Source organism: Triturus cristatus, chromosome 1_1 (assembly GCF_964204655.1).
Source record: "Triturus cristatus chromosome 1_1, aTriCri1.1, whole genome shotgun sequence".
NCBI lineage: Eukaryota > Metazoa > Chordata > Amphibia > Caudata > Salamandridae > Triturus > Triturus cristatus.
Window position 1 is genome coordinate 110,346,275 of NC_140579.1, and position 21,077 is coordinate 110,367,351.

The following is a 21,077-nucleotide window of genomic DNA, read 5'->3' on the forward strand; positions in this document are numbered from 1 at the left end:
TCCTCGACCGACTACGCCACCACCCGGGAGTTCCCTAGCTGGTTGTGGCCAGGACTGGCCCCTGGGCCATCCAGATGTCTCTGGCCCTTGCGGTCGTACAGAGTGGGGGGCAGTAACCCCAGGCCCGTAGTACCCGTTGACCACTCTCCTCCTCCTCCTCCTTGCAGTTCCAAACTGCCACTGGTCCTCCCACCTGGGGTCCGCACCCTCAGGCTGACCAGCCATCATGGGCAAGGCTCTCCTCCCCCTACCTCTCCTTCTGGGGTTCCTCACCCTACTCCCTTGCGAGGCACCCTCAGACCACCACTCTCTCCCCAGTCCAGGGCCTTGACCCTTCAACTGGTTCCCCAGCCTAGGGTCTAAACCCTTAGGCTGCACCGGTGCCAGGGGCGAGACCTCCCTCCCCCTGCACCCCCTCCCAGAGTTCCGCACCCTCCCAACGGGAGAAGTACCCCTGGAAGACACTTCTGGGGGGACACTGTTAACAGATGCCCCACCCACCAGGTCAGGCAACCCCTGAACCTGGCACCCCAGCCCAGGATCTAAACCCTGCGACTGGGCTGACCCCAGAACCTCAGGAGCTCTGATTACAGTCGCCCCTGGTTTTCCTGACACTAGGGGCTCCCCTTCCCTGGACGGCACATCAGGACAGCCTAGGCCCCCAACCTGGGGCTCCCTTATGGAACTCTCCAGGCCCTGAGACTGCGGTTGGGGCACCTCGGGACACTTCCCCGTCTCACTCCTTCCTGTAGATAGGACGTGAGGCCCTACAACCCTCTCTCTTCCCGGGGACCTAGCTGGGCTATTCGCCACCTCTCCCACCTCGCGGGGTTGGAAGATCCCTGCACCACCCCCTTCAGGGTCACTCCCCAATGCCTCCTCAGACACCCTGGCATTCACCCAGAGGTCTGCCTCCCGTGCAAGCTCCCTGGGATCGGAGAACCCGCACTGTAACAGGTGGTGACGCAACCTTGGGAAACAATTCCCGAGCATGTGCTCCTTGATGACTACCTGGCACAGCCCTTCCCAATCACTCACTGCACTCCTCACCACCCAATCCTCCAATGCAGTCCAACGCAGACCGGTGGCAGGAACCAGACCTTGGGCGGCAGCGTTTTGGGATTCGGGGGCGTGTTTTTCTTTCTCAAACACGCCCAGAGAAAGAATCGAAAAAAACACGCTCCTGAATCGCAAAGAGACGGGGCTTGTTTGGAGAGACAAGCCTCTTCTCCAATGGCTGACCAGCATTTAAGAGGCCAGCCAATGGAGAAGAGGAGAGAAGAGAGGCGGGTTCAAGCCCCTCTTCTCCAAGTCATTAAATCTCGCGAGCGAGACTGCGCAAGCGCAGCCTTCGCTAGCCGAGACCTAAAAAGCTTTGATTTCCGTGTGCGTTTCTCTGCTGTTTATACCGGTCTACTATTATTTACAGATAATCTTCTCACAGGTTCTAAAGGAATTGTGTGAGGAGGGATAAATGCTAGATTAATGACATCACATTGCATGACGTCACAGATATGGCCTCATCACAGCGCTCATGTAAAATAGAACAAACCTTTTTTATATCCAGAGCTCAGTTACAGTAGTTGCTGCATATATGAATGTAAATACGTGTTCACAATGTATGTATTCATATGTAAACCAAACCTATATGTACGTCTATGGCTTCAAACCAAAACATCAAGATAAAGCACCTGAAAAGTAATATCAACAAACTGCTGCGTAAACTACATCGTGACGGACCGAACCCTACAATTCAACTGGAGATGCAAAACTTAAAACAGGAAAAAAAGAGAACAATCTGGCAGGACTTATGGGAAGTAGAGGATGAACTGTGAGCAAGACTTCTACACGACGCTAAAGGAACAAACACAAGCGGAAGATTCTGGAAAACAGTTAACTCACTCTAGGACTCCGACCATTGACTCCTATGTATCGGAGGAAGCCTGGGCCAACCATCTTCAGGCACATTTCAACATAGTGCCACAGCCCACAACTACTAGTCGACCGGACATGGCCAAAAAAAGTCCAACACGGACGTTACAATTGGGCAGTAACACATTTGACCCTACGGAAAAACAAATAATAAGCAGGATCGCGATGGGGAAAGCGGAGGGGGCGTCAGGCCCTAATGGGATTCCCCCAATACTGTACAAACAAAACCCGGATTACTGGGCAGCAGCCCTAGCGCCACTCTTCAAACAGATAACAAACACTGCAACAATCCCAGCGTCATGGAAAGGATCTATTATAGCACCAATACACAAGAAGGGCAATGTAAAGGACCCAAAAACTACAGACCAATAGCCCTAATCAACAACCAAGCCAAATATTACGCTGGTCTCCTATTAGAGGAGCTTCTGGACTGGACAGAAGAAAATGCAGTAATTCCCATTACCCAGACAGGATTCCGCAAACAAATGGGCACAACATCAAACATGCTAGCTCTCTCGCTCCTCATTGATGCCACAAAGGCAGCTAATCTCCCCCTGTATGTATGCTTCATTGACTTCACCTCAGCGTTTGACACCGTCCACAGAAACTTACTATGGTTAAAATTGGAAAAAAGGAACATCTCATCAGGCCTTCTCACACAGCTGATTCTACTTCACACGGACACATGGGTCCAAGTCAAGCTAGGGCCAGGAGACCTCCTCTCAAGAAAAATAACGACCACGAAAGGCTTAAAACAAGGCTGCGTCCTAGCTCCAACACTTTTTAACATCTTTATGTCCGACCTGGCACAGCTGCTGGATGAAACTAACTCTCATGCCCCTAGCCTAGGCGGCCTTACTATTTCCAACCTAATGTATGCTGATGACATTGTCCTAATAAACAGAACACCGATAGGGCTACAACATCTGATCAGCGCCACGTTTAAGTACTCAACAGACAATAACCTTACCATCAACCTCTCAAAAACCAAAACAATGAGGATCAACGCAAAAAAATCATTAGCAGGATTTCACTGGCACATGGGAGGGACTACACTGGAAACAGTAGAGGAGTACAGGTACCTGGGGGTAATTTTTGATAGAAAGGGCTCATTCAACCAGAAAAAGGAAGCAATAAAACGGAGGGGCATCAGCGTAGGGATTGCACTAAGGAACCTCAAAACAAAAGCAGTCGGCCGAAGCTTCACACCCCTGCTTCAAGTGCTACAGGCAAAACTAACATCGGCCCTGACCTACAGAAGCGAATGCCTCAGAGGAAGGGACGCCCAAAAACTGAACAGCACAATAGCGAAGGCCATGAGAATAATCTTCAGTCTGCCCAACTACACCTCCCAGGCACAAATTAGGCTGGAATTTGGCCTGAGAAATCAAACTCTAGAGCGAATGGGCGCCTATGCCAAAAGATGGCACAAGATTCAGAGAGGGGAAACCACAAGCCTAAATCACCACCTACGGAAAGAGATGAAAAGCAAGAGTAAGAGCACGGCTGCGCTATATCTCAACCACTCTTTAAATTCCCTGAGCCTACAAGAAGCCTGGATGAGCAGTGGATCTCACAACACCTTTAAACAATCAGTTAACAAATCAGTTAGATCCATGTCGTTAATCGAGGACAAAGCAAGCCTAGCAACCCGGGCCCATGGCTGGACAGTTATCCAAAGCTATACAACCAGCCTCTGCCAAAGCTACCTAGGAGTCGGGTTCACTAGGCACACAAAGGAGAAGTTCCTACGTCTACGGCTGGGCCAACTTCCAGTACAAAGCCACCTCCCCCCATGGACAAGGCCCAAAGAAACAATCAACTGCCGAGTTTGTGGGAATTCAAAGGAAGACATCCTGCATCTACTATGCACCTGCAAAGGTCTGGACGCAGAGCGCAGATCCCTTCTAAAAAAGCACTTCAACAGTCTGGGCATAAGAACACGCCGGCAGGCAGTAAAGGCTTGCTTGGACGGAACAAACATTCAAATAGCAAACCACGTCATCAAATTCTTGGAGAAAGCAGGAAAGAAACAAGAATGACAGAGGGCCAAAATAGGCCGACGCCAACTAACGAAGTGAAATCCAAAAATTGATAAGGAATCATCTCATTCGATATGGGTAATGGCCTGACACCCGAATGGCAAAATAGGACACAATAACACTGCAGGGGACTGTTATGATCAAACAGACCCAGCAATAAATACCATAGCTCGGCCTAACACCCAGGTGCAAAACAACAGACAGTCCTTCTTTTAAATTCTATGCTCAGTCCGAAATAAGTATAAATTTCTGTACCCATTTTAATTATTCTCTTTTTATTACCCGAAGCTAATCTCGTTTTATACATATATTTGTCATTTTCTTTTTTTTTTTTTTCTTTAAACATCAATTGTATTTAACTTATGGTTTTTATGTGCTAACAATTGCAATGGTTTTAATTAACTGAGCAATAAAGACTTCTTCTTCTTCTTCTTATATGTACGTCAACTTGGTGACTGGAAATGCAAAGCAGTGAATTCTTACGACAATAAATAAGTCTGCATTGAAAGCATACATTTAATCATTTGCATTGCAAGAAACAATGGGCAAAAATTGAAGATTCTTTGGCTCGAAGCAGCGTCATTTGTAGAGACTCGACGAACCTATCGCCAGGCAACTCGACCAGTCTGACAGGTTATTCAAAGAAACAAGCTTGCCCGCATACCTGTCGCTTGTAACTACACAGACGGGCCTTCACAGAGGTGCTTGACAAAACTTTTTATGGCACATGGACAATTAACAGTTGTACAAGAGTAGGTTATGTGTTTGAAAAGGCAGCGGGAATGAACCTCTGAAAGCATCAAAATGGAGTCTGACCTATAAGAAACAGAAAGATTTCACCATCATCAGGTCCGGTACTAGGCTCTACAGCAGTACATCAGGCCACATGCTCACTAGCTGATCCCTGACAAAGTATGAAAAACTGCCTTTGGTAAAAGAAGGGGATTAAAGGCGTATGAATACACAAAAAGAAGCTGCTCTCGAGTTAAAAGTGACCGAAACTAAATGTCTTGTGTCTAGTTCAGTCGTGGTTCTTATACCACTTTATTGGTAAATGGTTTGGTACGCCCCTAGGGCCCTAACGTGTATTTGTGTTATTACTGTTGATTGCTAACTTGTAAACTAAGTACTTCGAACTCCAGCCTCATAAATAGACTAGAGGGGTGTGTTTTATCTAACATACATATATTTTAAATATATACCTGGAGTGGTTGTCCTTTCATTTGATCATTCAAGAGATTAGACTGGTAAAACAAGCTGCTTTACATTCCTTCAAGACTTAGCCTGAAGGCTGCTCTCCATAGCTACCACTAGGATAGCTTTCAATAAAGGTTGTCTTTGACCATTCACCAAAAGGGGTTGTTTGAACTGAAATAAGGTGCCCACTAGAACTAGTGGACAGCATATATCAGGCCAACTTCTCACACCTTCTGTGCCTCTTTTCCTTTACTTGAGTTAATGTTCTTGTTTGTTTAACATGTTCCTACATGTTAGTATTCAGTCAAGTCAACAGGAGCCCACAGCTGGTGTTCATGAGGGGGGCTGCAAGTGGCCCCCGGGACGTAAATGAGTATCCCTATTCAGCGCTTCTCAGTTTTGCTCAACACCACGAAGTGCTTTATAATTGGTGGAACGGGCGTGGGCAACAGAATTAACAGTGATCACAGGTGGGATCCTGAGGGTCCCCTTAGAAACGAAGAATTGCTGGGGGAATCAGTGATCTCGTTCCTGCTTTTGAGTTTTAGATTGGTTGGAAGATTGAAGGCCCACCCATAGGCTTTGCAGTGTTTGTTGTTACATGAGGCTGATCCTAGCTACCCTGTCTAGCCAGACCTAGAAGCGGAGCATGCATTGCAGGCTGAACTGACAATGGCAGAACTCAAGCACCCAAGTGCCTGGAAGAGGCACAAGTCCTCAAGGTAGGGGGGAGGCTGGTACCCTATGTATGGACGGTCCCTCATCTGATCCTCCTCATACGGCTAATCTGCCTTGCAAGGGGCCAGGTTGACTCCATGAAGTGCGGTTCTGTGCAGACATTGTCATAGCACTTTGAGAGGTGACTTACCTGACAGTCTCCTCGGCTCAGCCCACAGGACAGGGAACAACAAGGGCAGCAGGGGGTAGAACCAGGCAATGGACAGAGCCATGGCACTGCCGGCAGCTGGCACTGGTGACTGAGAGCAACTCTGCTGCGGCACCACCTGGATAAATGTAGAAGTTGGAGGTTATTCAGCAGAGGTATTAAGAAACAAACAAAAAGGGGCCATTTCAGAAAGGGCCTCTGCAGTTGTGGTGGGGGGCCCTGCAGTCATGGCGGGGGGCCCGCAGTCATGGCAGGGGTCCGCAGTTGTGGCGGGTGGCCACAGCCATTGCAAACCCTCTGGAATGGATAACTGCAGGACAGAGACCCGGCCACAAGTGCGGAGTCCCTTTGTGAATCAGGCCAAAAAAAACATCTGATTTCACAACCCTTCCGGACACTTCTACTCATAAGGGCCCCTACTTTCACATGTCCCACACATACAGAAAACCAGATATGGCAGTCGAGCCTTCTCCTACATCACTCCTAAAGAGTGAAGCAACTTGCCACAGTAGCTAAGAACTCCCTCCTCACTTCTTGAATTCCACAAGAAGCTGAAGACCTGGCTTTTCGAGTAGTCCCACCAGGCCCTAAGTTTGGCTAGGCTCAGCACCAGGATACCCTCCCTGTGCCCTTTACAAATGAGTATAATATACCCTAACATGAACTGAGGGTGGGGTGCCTTAGACAGGGGATCATGCCCCACTCTGCTTGCACTGGTGTTCTTTATGTGGCTGGTGAGTTTACTGGTGAGTTCATGATCGAAGCGAAGTTGTAAGCCGCTCGTGTTTATTGTTTTGCAACCTAAATTCCTTTATTCTGTTTTACCAGTATTTGTACAGCTCAGGGGAGCCTGTGCTGCAAGGGAATTGCTGGACCCTAGTTTTTCCTCTTGTTCTTTTGCCCATTACTATATTTTAAAATTGAAGTCCTACAGCACGCTTCTCTCGCTGGTCCCACATTCGGCCACGCTGCCTCACCACGGCTCTCTTAAGGGACCGAGAAGTGCATCCACGCAGCAGGCACGCGCAACAGGTGCGACAATGGCAAGCCCATCTGCACCCGTCCGCAGTCGGACGGATGCCAGGATCACTGGTCCCCACACCCTCCAGACCTACTCCAGGTCTGAATTAATTTTATTTGTAGGTAGAGGTAAGCCATTGCTGTGCACTTTGGATCATTTTCAGCGACCTGCCCAAAGGTATGCTTGCCCCAACTGTAATTTTGCACTCAACCCCAGCCCAGCCCAAACCACCGACACTAGAACAATGTAGCTATTAGTTCAGCACGCCCAACCCCAAATTCAGCTTACTCTAACAATTCACTTTCCTGCCTGCTCTTAAATATGAGGTCCTTAATAAAACTTAATCAGGAATGTTCAGACCTTCAAGATCTTGGGAGACCAGATGTCTCCTTTCTTGTTGAAACCGGGGCCGCGATGCGCCTGACCCTGGTTTCAATCTAACCCTCCCAGGCGGCTATGATGTGACTTGAGTCGATTGAGAAAATAAGCGAGGAGGAGGGACAGCAATAGTTTACCGGAATCACCTTGAGGCCACTTTTAAGCCCCTCTCGCTTTTAAGCTGTGAAGCTCTTATGTTCAATTTAAAGGTCAGTTATACTTACAACTTGAACGGCCTCCTGGTTTACTGCCCACCTCGCGCAAGGGAACATTTCACTCGATCACTACTGAATCTCATTGAATCATGCTTAGTCCTCCCTAAGCTCGTGATCTTTGGGGACTTTAATTACCATTTAGAACAATCAGAAGAAAAGGATACAAAATATTTAATTGACACTATGATGAATTTTGATATGGCACAACTGGTTAAATCACCTACACATGAAGCAAATCATACGCTTGATGGTATTTTTACCAATGACCCAAACCTGCTGGTCAACAAGATCGTACCTCTGGCCTGGACCAACTACAGGGCTATCGTTGTCAAACTAAAGATTCCAATAAATAATACTCCCAAGTTGCAAAGCACCAACAGTACTAAAATACAGACAGTGGAATAAAATTGACAATACAGAACTAAATAACTTGCTGTTGGAATCCCAACCCACATCTGAAAGTGCCATCGATCTAGGAGCAGTTAAATTTGCCGGCTGTATTGATACAGCGTCACACGACTTACTCCCTCAAAAATTAGGAAAAATCACAGACCACTGTTGTCTGCTCCATGGTATTCCCAAGAACTTGGGAAGTATAGACAGAAATGCAGATGCCAGAAACAACTGTGGAGCTCAAACTTGAGTCCTGATGAAAAAATAAAATACAAAATCCTGATCAAAGATAATAAAAGACAAATAAAGGCGGCTAAGACCAAATTTTTTACAGATAAACATAATACTGAAAAAAAATCATCAGAAGAATATTTTAATATAGTTAAAACCCTGTCCAAACTCATCAATAAAACTCTGTAACGTCGATCATCTACTTTGTAATGAAATAGTGGATTTCTTCATATTAAAAGTCACCAATATATTGTGGGAGTTTACTGCTCTGGCGGGAAATACTGAGACCCTATCCAGATACGAGGCGTTAGATAAAACTATTACCCCAAACATTGAGCAATGGCCGCTACTGCTTACCACTTTTGCCCCTCTTACAGAGTATAAGGTGGCCAAATTAATTGAAAGTTCTAAATCAGGTGTTCCATCGGATCCCTGCCCTCGGCATGTTCTATATCAACAGCAAATACAATATAGACTCACCTTACAGGACTCCTAAACAAAATACTATCCTCTGAGGTCCTCAGATATGCTTGCAGAATAACAAGGTTTATTATAAGCAGATAAAATAGCTGTGTGTGGCTCCACGAGGGGCAGGGTGAGTCAACGCTAGGCTGAATAGGACATCTGCATTTGGAGTAGTGGGAGGAGTAGTCCCCTGGCCCTGAATAGGATTGTGCCTGCCTAGGTCAATGCTGGCTCTGCCCCCCTGTGGTGTGTCCGATGGCAGAGCCCCCATCTCCCAAAGAAGGGTGTGAGCACTGTAAACAGAGTGCTCCAGAACCAGTTGGAACTGGTTACCCCAAGCTCTGTGCTTGCAGACAAAGAAAAATGTTAGTATAAATATTTGGGCTGCGACCCCATGAAAGTTGTGCTGTTCCTGTGACTTGGGTGAGGCCTGTTGCTGCCGCTGGACTCCAGGAGGAACCGCCACGGGGCCTACCTCCCTGTTGGAGGGCCCTGTGTGCTGGCCTGTCTGGGCCCAGCTGTGCCCCCTTGAACTTTAGGGACTTCCAAGAACTGTGGGCTTAGCGCCTTGTGAGCGCCGTACTTTACTTGCCAAGGAGAGAGGAGCGTGTGGCCTGGCAGCACGGGGCTGCGACGTGCCCTGAGGGAATCCCGGCGTGTGAGATTCCCTCTGCGCCGTTTACTGGAGCGGGAGACAACCCCGCATTTGTGCTATTCCTTTGGTGGGAACCCACTCCGCACTTTGAAAATCGCCGAGAAGGAGCCACCGGATCACCGCAGCGGCCCGAGCCGCACGTCAGGCAGAGGTTACCTGGTTGGGGGTGTGTCCGTCAGAAGAAAAATACCAGCTGGAGGACCGACGAAGTTATGGCATTGCTGAGCGGGGCTCCTGGGAGCTGGGGAGAGCCCTGCGTGGTGCCGAATCCGCCGTGCCCCACCAGAAGAGATCGGGAGAGCCTTGGTAGCAAGGCCGAGTAGGACACAGGAGGAGGCTGCCGGAGTGGAGGCGGGGCTCCCGTGTTAGCGTGGAGAGCCCCGCGCGCAGCCTGGGTCGTCCAGAGCCTCTCAGGCTCCATGTCAAAGTCCCGGTCCCAGAAAGGGGGACCGGGCGAAGTGCGAAGGAGTCCAGCAGACCCCGGTGAGTGGGGGCTGCATTTCCAGTATTTGTGGTGCCCGTTGCACCAGAGGGAGATCTCTGTGAGTGGGGCCTCATATTGGGCACAGTTAGTGCTAGAGCGAAGCCAGTTTCCTCAGCTGCACCGCAGTCACGGGCAGCTGCAACGTGTGGCGCATTCTGGTGTTCGCGAGCCCCCGAGCGGGGCTCCAACTTGCCCATTGCTTGTTTACTTTCCACAGCTGTACCGCCGTTGCGGACAGCTGCAACTTGTGAGCAATTTTTCCGTCAGAGTCCCAGTGGGGCTCACGAGGCACAGTGAGTGCCAGTGCTTGTTTGTTTCTTCAGCTGTGCTGCCGTAGTGGGCAGCTGCAGCGATTGGGGGCCATTTCTGTTGCCAGGAAGGGGCGAGTTGCACCATACGCCCCCAGCGCATTTGCCCATTGCTTTTCGCTGCATTGGCAGCCAGAGGACCAGTGGACGGTCCTGAAGGAGCACTGACATTTCTGGAAATAGAGCATTATGATGGTAGGGCGCAAATCCCTACTGTGATGTCTACTGCATGATGTGATTTATGCCTACCGTTATTGCCTCCAGGTGATATCTATTGCGTAATGTGTTTATGCTTATGAGATTTTGACGTAATGTGTTTATGCTTATGATGTTATTGCATAATGTGTTTATGCTGGTGTGGCCTAATGCGTAATGTGTTTATGCTAATGAGGTTTGGGCCTAATGTGTTTATGCCTAATGTCATGCCATGATATTTTAGGATGGTGTCTAATGCTAATGTGATAATGCTGAGGTCATTATGGTACCAGTAGTTACTGGTTGTGTTTTATATTTACTACCTGCATTCTGATGGTTCTGACAGTGGCCCGATTGGCCTGATCCTGTATATAATCCCCTGTGAATATTGCCTAGTGCCAGTTGGCACAGTGTAATTGTGTGATTATGAATCTAATGTGTTTATGATAATACAGAGGCTATTTTTTTATGTAACCTTGTGTGGAGTTTCTTTTGTGGTGTGCCTAGTGTGTTGCTGCTGTGTGTGTTATGTTATGTTATGTTATGTTATTTATCATTTATAAGGCGCACAGATGCCACAGCCAAGCGGCGTCCTGGCGCTACAAAGGACGAGCAACACAACCAACAGATGAACATGCTAACCAAGATCGCTAGACCAAAGGAAACAAGAATGTTTTCACCGCTTTCCTAAAAGGAAGCAAGTCCGGAATGGACCGAACACTGAACGGCAATGTGTTCCAAAGGCTGGCCGCCAAGACACCAAAAGAGCGTCCGCCCATTCTGGCTTTTTTAAAGCGAGGGATTGTGGCCAAAAATTGACCGGTTGAACGAAGTGTTCTAGCCGGTGTGTAGTAGGAGATAGTCTGAGACAGAATAGGAGGGGAAGCCAGTTTCAGAATTTTAAAAACCAGGCACAGTACTTTAAATTTTATCCTCTGCCTAACGGGCAACCAGTGAAGATCAGAAATGGCGCTCCTAACTGAGCAAAATTTAGGCAGACCTATCAGCATACGAGCAGCCGCGTTTTGTACGCGCTGAAGGCGTGTAAGCTCTGCTTGATTGGTGCCCAATAAGAGTGCACTGGCATAATCCAATCTGGAAAGAATCATGGCCTGCACTATAAGTTGCCTGGTAGAAGCGTCGAAGAATTTAAGAATAGGCCTGAGACTCTGAAGAACGCCAAAACAGGTGCCCGCAACTTTCTTTGTGTGGGGGATGAATGATAGATTGGCGTCAAGCAGAATCCCAAGATTCTTCACCTGGGTGACTGGTATGGGAGTTGGGCCGAGCTCTAAAGGCCACCAGTCGTCTCCCCAAAGATGGATTTCCTTGCCCAGCACTAAGACTTCTGTTTTTGTGGCATTAAGTTGGAGACGATTGTCGGTCATCCAGCTTGCCACCTCTCTAAGAGCTTGTTGGAAATTAGAGGAATTCAGCGTGGTAGACCCATTAAGAGCCACAGCTAATTGGGTATCATCGGCGTAAGATACCATAGTGAGACCCCATTTATTGGCAACTTCCGTCAACGGTCTCACGTACAAATTGAACAGGGTCGGACTAAGTGCCGAACCCTGCGGAACTCCTTGGGAAATAGGGCGGGGAGAAGACTCGTAAGGGGGAGTACAAACCTTAAAGGTACGCTCGGCCAGAAAAGAGCGAAACCAACCCAAAGCAGTGCCGTTAACTCCCGCTTCTTGTGTGTGTGTTGCGCAAACTCTTTAAACATTGCCTCTGGGATAAGCCTGACTGCTCATGCCAAGCTACCAAGGGGGTGAGCAGGGGTTATCTTCAGCGTGTAACTCCCTTGCCCTGACTAGTGTGATGGTTTCTGCCTGGTTTAGGCATAAGTCCTAGCCCACCAGAAATCTCATTTATAACAGCTACTAACTAGGTCTCAGTTGCCCTTCTTGTCAGGATATTGAACAGACACTAACGCCAAGACGCTAATTAATTTTGGCATTTGCGTGCTCTATAAAAAAATATTAACATATTTATTAATTTCCAAAGCAGTAAAGCATTACAGCAAACAACAATACATTGACAAGAGCGGGAAGCAAAAAAAGAAACCCTCAGTTTTGAGAGCACGAGCCCAACCAGGGGTAAACTGCTCTTAATCACACTGTAAGGCTAGAAGTCAATTAAGTTAAGTGAAATTCTGAAAACTGGAGTAAATAGGCCGGGGCACTGGAATTATGTTCTTCTTTAGGATTTTCTGCACAATTATGGATTAAACAAATTTGCTACATAACCCATCAGCTACTGAAGAAACAACACATTCTGAGAAAAAAAAAATAGTTTCTATCTGAAAAGGATTAAAAGTTACTGAGATTGTAGCACCAGTCATTTCCGCCCGCTAAGGTTAAGTGGTTACCTTTCAGCTTCTTATTCCTATATTTGATGCTAGGCTGGTGTTAGCAAGGTGAAATGTTTGCCCAGACAGTTTTAACATGTTCAAGAAGAAAAGTTGAGAAGTAATACTTGCACGAAATGAGCAGGTTATGTTGCATAATTTAATGAATTCTGCAGGATAATGAGGTGAACCCCTGCTACATAATTTCAGTGGCCCTGTTTGTGACTTATCTGAGTGTAACGTGTAGGTGTATCCCATTGGCTACTCATACCAGGAGGCTCTACAGTCCCCTGCTAAATTATGTCAAATGGTCTCTACAAGATGCTATCGCCTTTGGCGTAACTGTACAAACTCACTGACTGAGCAATTAGACCACCTAACGTTTATTGTATAAATACTGAGGTTGATAAACATCGCAGTAAATTTGGGAAACAAAGCACATTGCTACACTCCCCATAACTTTTCATCAAGAAAAATTTAAATGTACAAATAGAGATTAAATGTGTTAACAACTCTAAATTACCACTTAAGTATAATCCTTAAATTGTCATTTTTGCTTAACATCCGTACTTTACAAAATCTTCAAAATGTCTTAGTAATTCCTTCCTTGCGGAACATTATAACGAAGAACTCATAATGGCATTCCAATGCAGTAGAGACATTTTGAATCAGGGGCAGTTTTTGAACTGCTGGGGCCCAGCCAGAATGCGACTGTATGATGCCCCTCTCAGTTGCATACAACGTGAAATCACAGAAAATTACATCACAGGAAGAGCCTTCAATTGACTATTGTTGAGCTACTTTACAAGAAGCAACTTTCTTGGTGCGGATATCCGCAAAACAATAAACAAATATTAACACTAATAAAATACGTACCAATATTTTACATTTATGTCATGTTGAAATACATTCTAGTTCGTCTCCATGGACGGCTCCTCCACATGGGCGCAGTGCCATGGTGACAGCAATGATTTGGCAAGCATACAGGGTGAATGGAGAAGGATCACACGGGGCGTCTGCTCCGTTAATTAACCTTCTTACCTCTGATCCAGGGTAGGAGTGGTAGGCTCTAACATAGTGTGTGAAGGAACCTAGGGGCATATTATCAAGCGGCAGCGATAATTATCGCTGGCCACGTTTAGCGTGAATATTTTATCACCGTCTATTGCTGGATTTTATCGCATGGTTAGCGCGTTATTAACAACCCGTATCGTCACAGCGATAAAAAATCTGGCAATAGCGGTGAAATGCGGGAATATCGCTGGAAATCCAGCGATAAAATGCAGCGATAGGGAAATCCTTGTTGATAGGGAGATGTGGACTTAGTCTTACAATCCACCTCCCATTATACAGATAGGCAAGTCTGAAAATTTGTAGATGTTAGAAACCGGCGATAACTGCGGTTAGCGCGACATTTTTTGTAGCTACGCGGGTCAGCGATATCCTTGTTAATAGTGCGAAGCTGTGTTGGCGACTTTTTTCGAGGACTTTTAGTCAGGAAGGCCTACCTTGCATCTCATTAGCGATGCGAGGCGAGTCAGAAAGAAACTGGGCGCTAAGGTAAGGAAACATGCGCTAACGTGTCCTTGTTAATAGAGCGATAAAATTATCACCCCTTGTTGCCCGAAAACGGACGATAAAGAGGCGATAATTTTATCGTGGCGCCTTGATAATATGCCCCCTAGTGAGTGTGGGCGAGCAAAACTCGATCATTCCTCGACCACTTCTTGGTAGAGTGAGAGGTTTGTCCTCAGTGTTGGGAGTCAGTCTATGAGGCTTCTTTTTATATTACATATGAGGGCTCTTCCAAATACATGAATTAAGGAAATGTGCTGTATAAAAACACTGGGGCAGTTTTACAAGCCCCTTGCGCCACTTTTACATCACTTTTCCCATGTTAAAAGTGACACAAAAGTGGCGCAAAGGACTTGTAAATCTGCCCCACTGTGTTGATCTATATATAGTAAGAATCTAGGCCACATATATGGTATGGGCAGAAGCAAGACCAGCAACATTCCTGCTTAATATTTTCAAACTGGGATCAGCGTCAAGCACAATTGGAGTACCAAGTACACAAGGTGGGAAAACAGTTGGAAAGGGAGCTGGCTCAGGTGATACTGATGGTGCTAGTGGGGAAGACAGTCAATCCTGACTATCCAAACCAGACATTGGCGAGAACCTATTATGTAGTGAGAGGGAGGGGGCAGCAGAGGAAGCATCAGGAAACGTAGCTCCCAAAGAGGGCTTATGAAAATAGCCCATGGGTAAGGCCCATATGCTAGTAGCAATATTGGAGTGGGCCTCCTGTGCCATTATTATCGACTGACAGATTACAAAAATGAATGACTATACAATCCCCCTTGATACTCTCTGGGGACTGCCCCACCCAACCAAATCTGCGTACCATGATGATGTTATTGGTGAGTGACGCCCTAAACCCTTTGTGTTTGGATAGCCAATCAACACTTTTGTTACGTTGTTGATCCCACGTTTCTACTTGATTTACCTTAAGAGGGGGCACACCAACCAAGACCATAACATAAGGGCAGGCTGCCGGGGGTAAATTGAACACCTCCCTACTACTGTTAGGACTTAACATGCGTGTAGTATCAGAACCACCCTCACATAATATGCTACCTCCTGGGATAACACTGGTCTGGGCTACAATAGATGTACTGGCAGGGATAATAAGCTGGGACACGTTTTTAACAAATAAACTTTCTACACCACCATTGTCAAGGTGCTATTTTCCGCACTACTACGCTCAATGGCGAAATACTCCTTAACTTTATTACAAACACCGCAAGTATCAGTAGATGGAATGGGTTTGGGTACACAGGTCAAGGTGTTCGGATTAGAATTATGCACATTGTTAAATTGAGCGTTTCGGGCTGTCGTCCCAGGTATAACAAGCTTGGTAGAATTATCCTGAGTGCTTAAGTTCGTGCAAAGTGACTCAGGATGGGCCAGTCGTTCCCTCAAAGTAGCAAAGTGACTGTCAAGTAGATTTTATACACGCTCAAAGACAGTGTCCACAATACGATTAATGTTAACTTCTCCGTAACTGCAACTCTCAAAGGAAAACAGGCCGGTTTCAGTCTAAGTGCTAATAGAATGACAAGGTTCAATAGTTAGAGGGTACACAGAAGCAGCAACAGTCTTGGGAGTTGGAGAAGCGCGTATCCATGAACTCAAAGCAGTACGAGATGTACTAGAACGCTTGGGTTGCTTCCTCTTGGCGCTAATGATTTTAGCAGGCTTTCTTTTGCGTTTCGCCCCAGTGATTGCCTCAGGGGCCGCCGGAGGTTCAAGAGGGATCAAGTTTAGTGAAGGAGCGTATGTTTACTTTCACTTTGGCTTTTTAATTGTATTTTAACTCTGATCAACATCTTGATGAATTTTGTCTTGCATCGTGTTATAATATAAATAAATCCATTCATGCCGAGATGTAAATCAAATGAAGATGGTTTATTGATTAAGATTGTAGATGGTAAGATCAGCATATATGAACCCCACCAGGAGCAGCTCCCTTGCTGCTCAGCCCATCCTTCCAACTGACACTCATCCCCCAGGCATCCCCAACATTCCATTACATCACATGCACCAACATTCTACAACACATCCACACAGAACACATGCACTCTGGCTGAGCAGCAAGGCAGAGAAGCAGGAAAGATGCATGGCAACGAATACAAGATACCACACATCTTCCCTCTTTACAAATCACAACAAGAAATACATGCTGCTCAACAATATCATAAGCAGAACAGCAAAGAGCATGTAAAGGGAAGAATCAATTAAACAATGGAATGAAGTTGTATAACAGATCACAATAAAGAAAGATAAAAGAGTGAAACAATAAATCAATAATGAATCAATAAAGACATAACACATCTCTTCCCCTTTAACGGAAACAACAATAAGAAAATACAGGATGTAAACCCTGGTTACAATGAGTGAATACAAATAATAAAATTGAAAGCTGGAGAGAACACTAAAAACAAAGACTGATAATGCAGCAAAATTCTGACCAACACAGTAAAGTAAACACACAAAGAGATAACAAAGGACAAAACGTCCAGAATACACCAGTACATACCAGTTGGCCAGACCAGTAAGTAAGGGAATAATGAACGAACGCCAACAAATGAAAAATAAAGTGCAGTATCCAACAAGGCAAAAAAAGTACTTCCAAGAACAGAAACCAAAAAGGACACTGCTGAACACACAGCAAAATTAATAGTGAAAAAATACACACACCTCAAAAGTGCCTAAAATAATCGAGAATGTACCAAACCTTGGAAAAATCCCAAAACTAAGACAAATCCATCAAATACTATAAAGAAGAATAAGATGCACTAAACAAGGAAAAATGCGCACAAGGAAAAATGCGACAAAAGTCACATAGCTACAGAGCTATCGCATCACATACCTCTGCCAGAGGTAAATTCCCAACAAAGAAAACTAGAAATAGGTGACTAATGCATCAAAAATCATTTGAAGAGAAAGCAAAGTCACATAGCAAATGCTATAATCACAAACAAAACACATAGAAAAGGGGAACCCCTAAAGAAAAATTTGCTAGCAAAACAAAGTTTAAAATTCAAATTCATCATGTAAGTAACCTAAGTAATAATTCCACGCAAAGACAAATTGCAAGAGGTGGAAAGTCACATAGCCAGGGCTATATAAAGCGTACCTCAAAAAGCAAAAAAATTCATGTAACTAAGCTTGTGAAAACATGCTGTAACATAACGTATTATGGTGACACTGAAAGTCACATAGTCGAATAGACTATAATAAATCACACTTCAAACAGCAAGGAAATCACTTAATAAACACAAAGTACATTAATGTAAATAACATTCATGTGAAAATAGGTGACATATGAAATCACATAGTCAAACGACTATCATTAACACTTTAAAGGGAAGAATTCCCAAACAGAACCATGTAGTAGGTGACATATGAAGTCACATAGTCAAACGACTATCATTAACACTTTAAAGGGAAAAATTCCCAAACAGAACCATGTAGTAGGTGACTAACCCACAAAATATTTAAGCAGAAAATGGAAAGTCACATAATGACTAATCATTATATAAATAATAAAGTAAGGAAAAACACAGTAAGGCATTGTACAGTAGAGAAAGGAATTAAACATTAGCAAAACATTTAAAATAAATGAATATTCACTCCGGTGAGCGACTTCTCACCCGAAGTCCAGGACTGTGGCAGGAAGAAGTGGTGAAGGAAACACGAAGTACTGTAAATCGGGACAAGCAAGTTCCAATGAAAAGCTTGTGTGAGACGCCAACAAAGTCTCAGGAAGAACTGAAAATTGTAAAGTCCCAAAATACATTGCTGCCTTTGAAAAACTCCTCGATGAACAAAAGTACGATTAGCTTTAAAGCAAATAAATGAAGAGCACAGTACCGCCTTATAAATTAGTTGTCCACCCAATGGCACTGTTCCAAACGACAACAGGAACCATCAGCATGCTGCACGAAGTTGTTGTGAGAACTTGATAAGTGACATCGGCTCAGATTGAATACGAATACAAAACAACCTCAAAATGGCGGCACGTTTTAGACGTGGTTGCAGGGTGGCTCACGGTGCGCTTATGCACCAAAACGTCCAAGGGAAATCAAAAAGGCAGACCTACGTCACAAAAGGTCTCGAGGAGCTGCGCAAGATAGAGGTAAGAGTGCGCGCTCTACGGGGACTCATGACAGAAATTTTAAAAACAAAACGACGGTTGAAATGACAATGAAATGGCTGTAAATAAAGTTGGTTAAAACTTGAAGAAAAATTACCAAACAGCGTAGTCTCGCCGATGCGCCGATCACCTTTTGACCTGTAATTTTGAAATGTCACTGGAAAGGTCAAAAGCGGCAAAAATTAAAGACACAAATGGGTCGCGAAAGAACAAATCAGCTTATGGTGCTCCAAATGCTCCTCATGCATGAAAATTACTTCAGATCCAATGCCCAACAAGTCCGCCCTCTGCCAGACGACAACACCCGACACTGCCGACTCCTTCAAAATACACCTCACAAACACGAAGGGAAAAGCAGCGATGATGAAGCTCTTGTGGGGTCTCGGTGTGTCACGGAACTTAGAAGTAGATAATCACGGCAGGAGAAAGCGAGCTTACAAGCAGGTAGTTGGCAGCAGCGTAAAGGCAGGCAGCAGGAGAATGAAATTACAGCAGGGACTGGCACTCTTAGGAAATGGGCGACCGGTGAAGAGGTCACTGGTGGGGCTCTCAGGGGTGCCAGTATGCTATAATAAATGTTTCAGGAAATTTAGAAATGTTCTTTACCTTGTCTTGGAAATCGTTTTTTGTAGTTTCAAGGGATACTTGCAGTTGGCTTGAAATTTCAAAAGGTTCTTGAATATGCCTTGTAACTTCTTCAGAATTCAATTTTTGTAATCCATCAGGTACATGTAGGTGATCCCAGATCGTCGCCAAATGTTATAATATAAATAAGTCCAAGGGAAAGCAATATGTATTGTATTATTGGCGGACCTGTTTAAATTGGAAACTTTTTTTAAAGCTGTTTTTCTATTTATTTTGTTCCCTCTGTTATCGGATTGTTCTCATTGTAATATGTCGTTATTTGACTGTACTTTTATGGATATATTCTTGTATCCGAATAAAGATTTTGAATTTGAATATGGTATGGGCAGATGATGTGGCATAACGGCCAGAGTGGCCTACCTTGAAGCTGGGGAACCAGGTTCAAGTCTGGTTGGAGGCTCAAGCATCTTGGGATTCTGAGCAAATCACTTAATCTCCCTGTGCCTAAAGATGAATGTGTCGCTCTTGAAGGCAACTGGTGCTCATGTAAAGCACTCTCATACCTTAGGGTCACGTTTGTGCTGTATAAAACTGGAAGAAAAAAAACCTGATTTGCCTGTTAGTTTACTGACCTCATTGTCAACAGGGTGTGGGTATGAATGTTTGTCATGATTGTAGCATGATTTACTGTTACATACCAAATATTTTGAAGGCTCGGCTTGAGCTCTTTGGCCCCAGGGCCCACCCTTGGCTCGGCTCTAATTCCGCTCTCCCTCTCCAGCCGTTGGCTCACCCACATCTATGCTGAATTCTTTGCATCTTTTACCTTTTCCCCTTTGTGTTCTCTTGGCTGCCCAGCCCTCGTGCACACAGCTTCTCGGTTCACAAACCAGTTCTTGCTGACTCAAAACGAAGCGGATACGGTGTCTAGCGACGTGATGATGTAAGCCCGGCGGCGTCTGCGCACTTTCTCCCTCCCATGATACATTGTGACAGTTTTTGTTTGTTATATCTTGACAGTATTGTAGGTTTATTGTGTTTTTGAAAGTAGGGGTATTACCTTGCAAGCCTTTGTATCTCATATTGGTTTATATGAGAGCAGGAAGTAGCACTGAGTAAAGGAGGAAATAAGTGGTGTACATTTTCTGAGTGTTTGGTGTCGAAGACGTCGTCAGGTCGGATTTCTTAGTGAGTTCTAGCTTCTCCATATGACGATTAGTTCAGGGACCACCATAGCCTAATATTGAAATAAAGGGCTTTTTTTAATTCGCCGTCGTTACCATCTTTTGACTGTTCAGTACTATCCATAAGCTACTCTAAGTTGATTCTGAACCTTTCACAATTGTCTGATTTAAGTTAGTAACGGGCTCTTTTTACACGTTTCTCAGTAGTTCAATGGACACTTGTAATTATTATTGCTCCGCTCCAAGATGGCGCCAACGTAGTGTTAGAAATAATTTTTATTTTTCGCAGTTTTATAGCGCGAACTCGACCCGAATTGACATAAGCGCCAGTTGCATTAATAACGTCACAAATATTGTTAATAGACACGGGGAGATAACTTTGTACAGAATGAGGTGATGCTGAGCAGACGCCATTATACTCTCGGCGGCTCTGAAGCTACCCCTAACGTCACATCCCCTTCCGTCCACGTCACATCCCCCTCCTCGCTTACGTCACATCCTCTTCCCCGAGAGAGGCTCTCACTGCTGCTGTCTGCAGCTCATAACTTCCATTAATCATCATATCCCTATGCATTCCTCCGTTCACGCGTGTAGTTCTGAACGTACGTGGACCGGTTTAGGATACAGCCGCATTTCCACGTGTCTGGCGGTACCGTTTATGCGCGGCTTCCTAGCTCGACAGTAACACTTGGGACTCTATAGCGCCTGCGATTGGTTGTAACTTTACATTAACAAGCATTGGCAAAGCCATTACGTTTCTATTCATTAACTTCGTGTTATAGTCACAAGTTGTCTTTATTTCTTTAAAGACAACTTGTCGGTTCTGCGTGTCTGCCC

At 45.3% G+C, this 21,077-nt stretch overlaps 1 protein-coding gene across 2 annotated transcripts in view; it reads right to left on the bottom strand.

The window, feature by feature from the left end:
• LOC146869683 (major histocompatibility complex class I-related protein 1-like) overlaps positions 1 to 20,282 on the bottom strand; it is a 202,556-nt gene extending 182,274 nt beyond the window's left edge. The window contains exons 1-2 of one of the 2 annotated variants that reach the window (XM_085610347.1): positions 19,883 to 20,282; positions 6,040 to 6,175 (exon numbers count right to left, since the gene is read on the bottom strand). In XM_085610347.1, coding sequence (XP_085466473.1) covers positions 6,040 to 6,121 — 82 coding nt within the window. In that variant the 5' untranslated portion in view covers positions 6,122 to 6,175; positions 19,883 to 20,282. The other variant, XM_085610432.1, reaches the window with a different exon arrangement.
• Between the last annotated feature and the right edge of the window lie 795 nt (positions 20,283 to 21,077).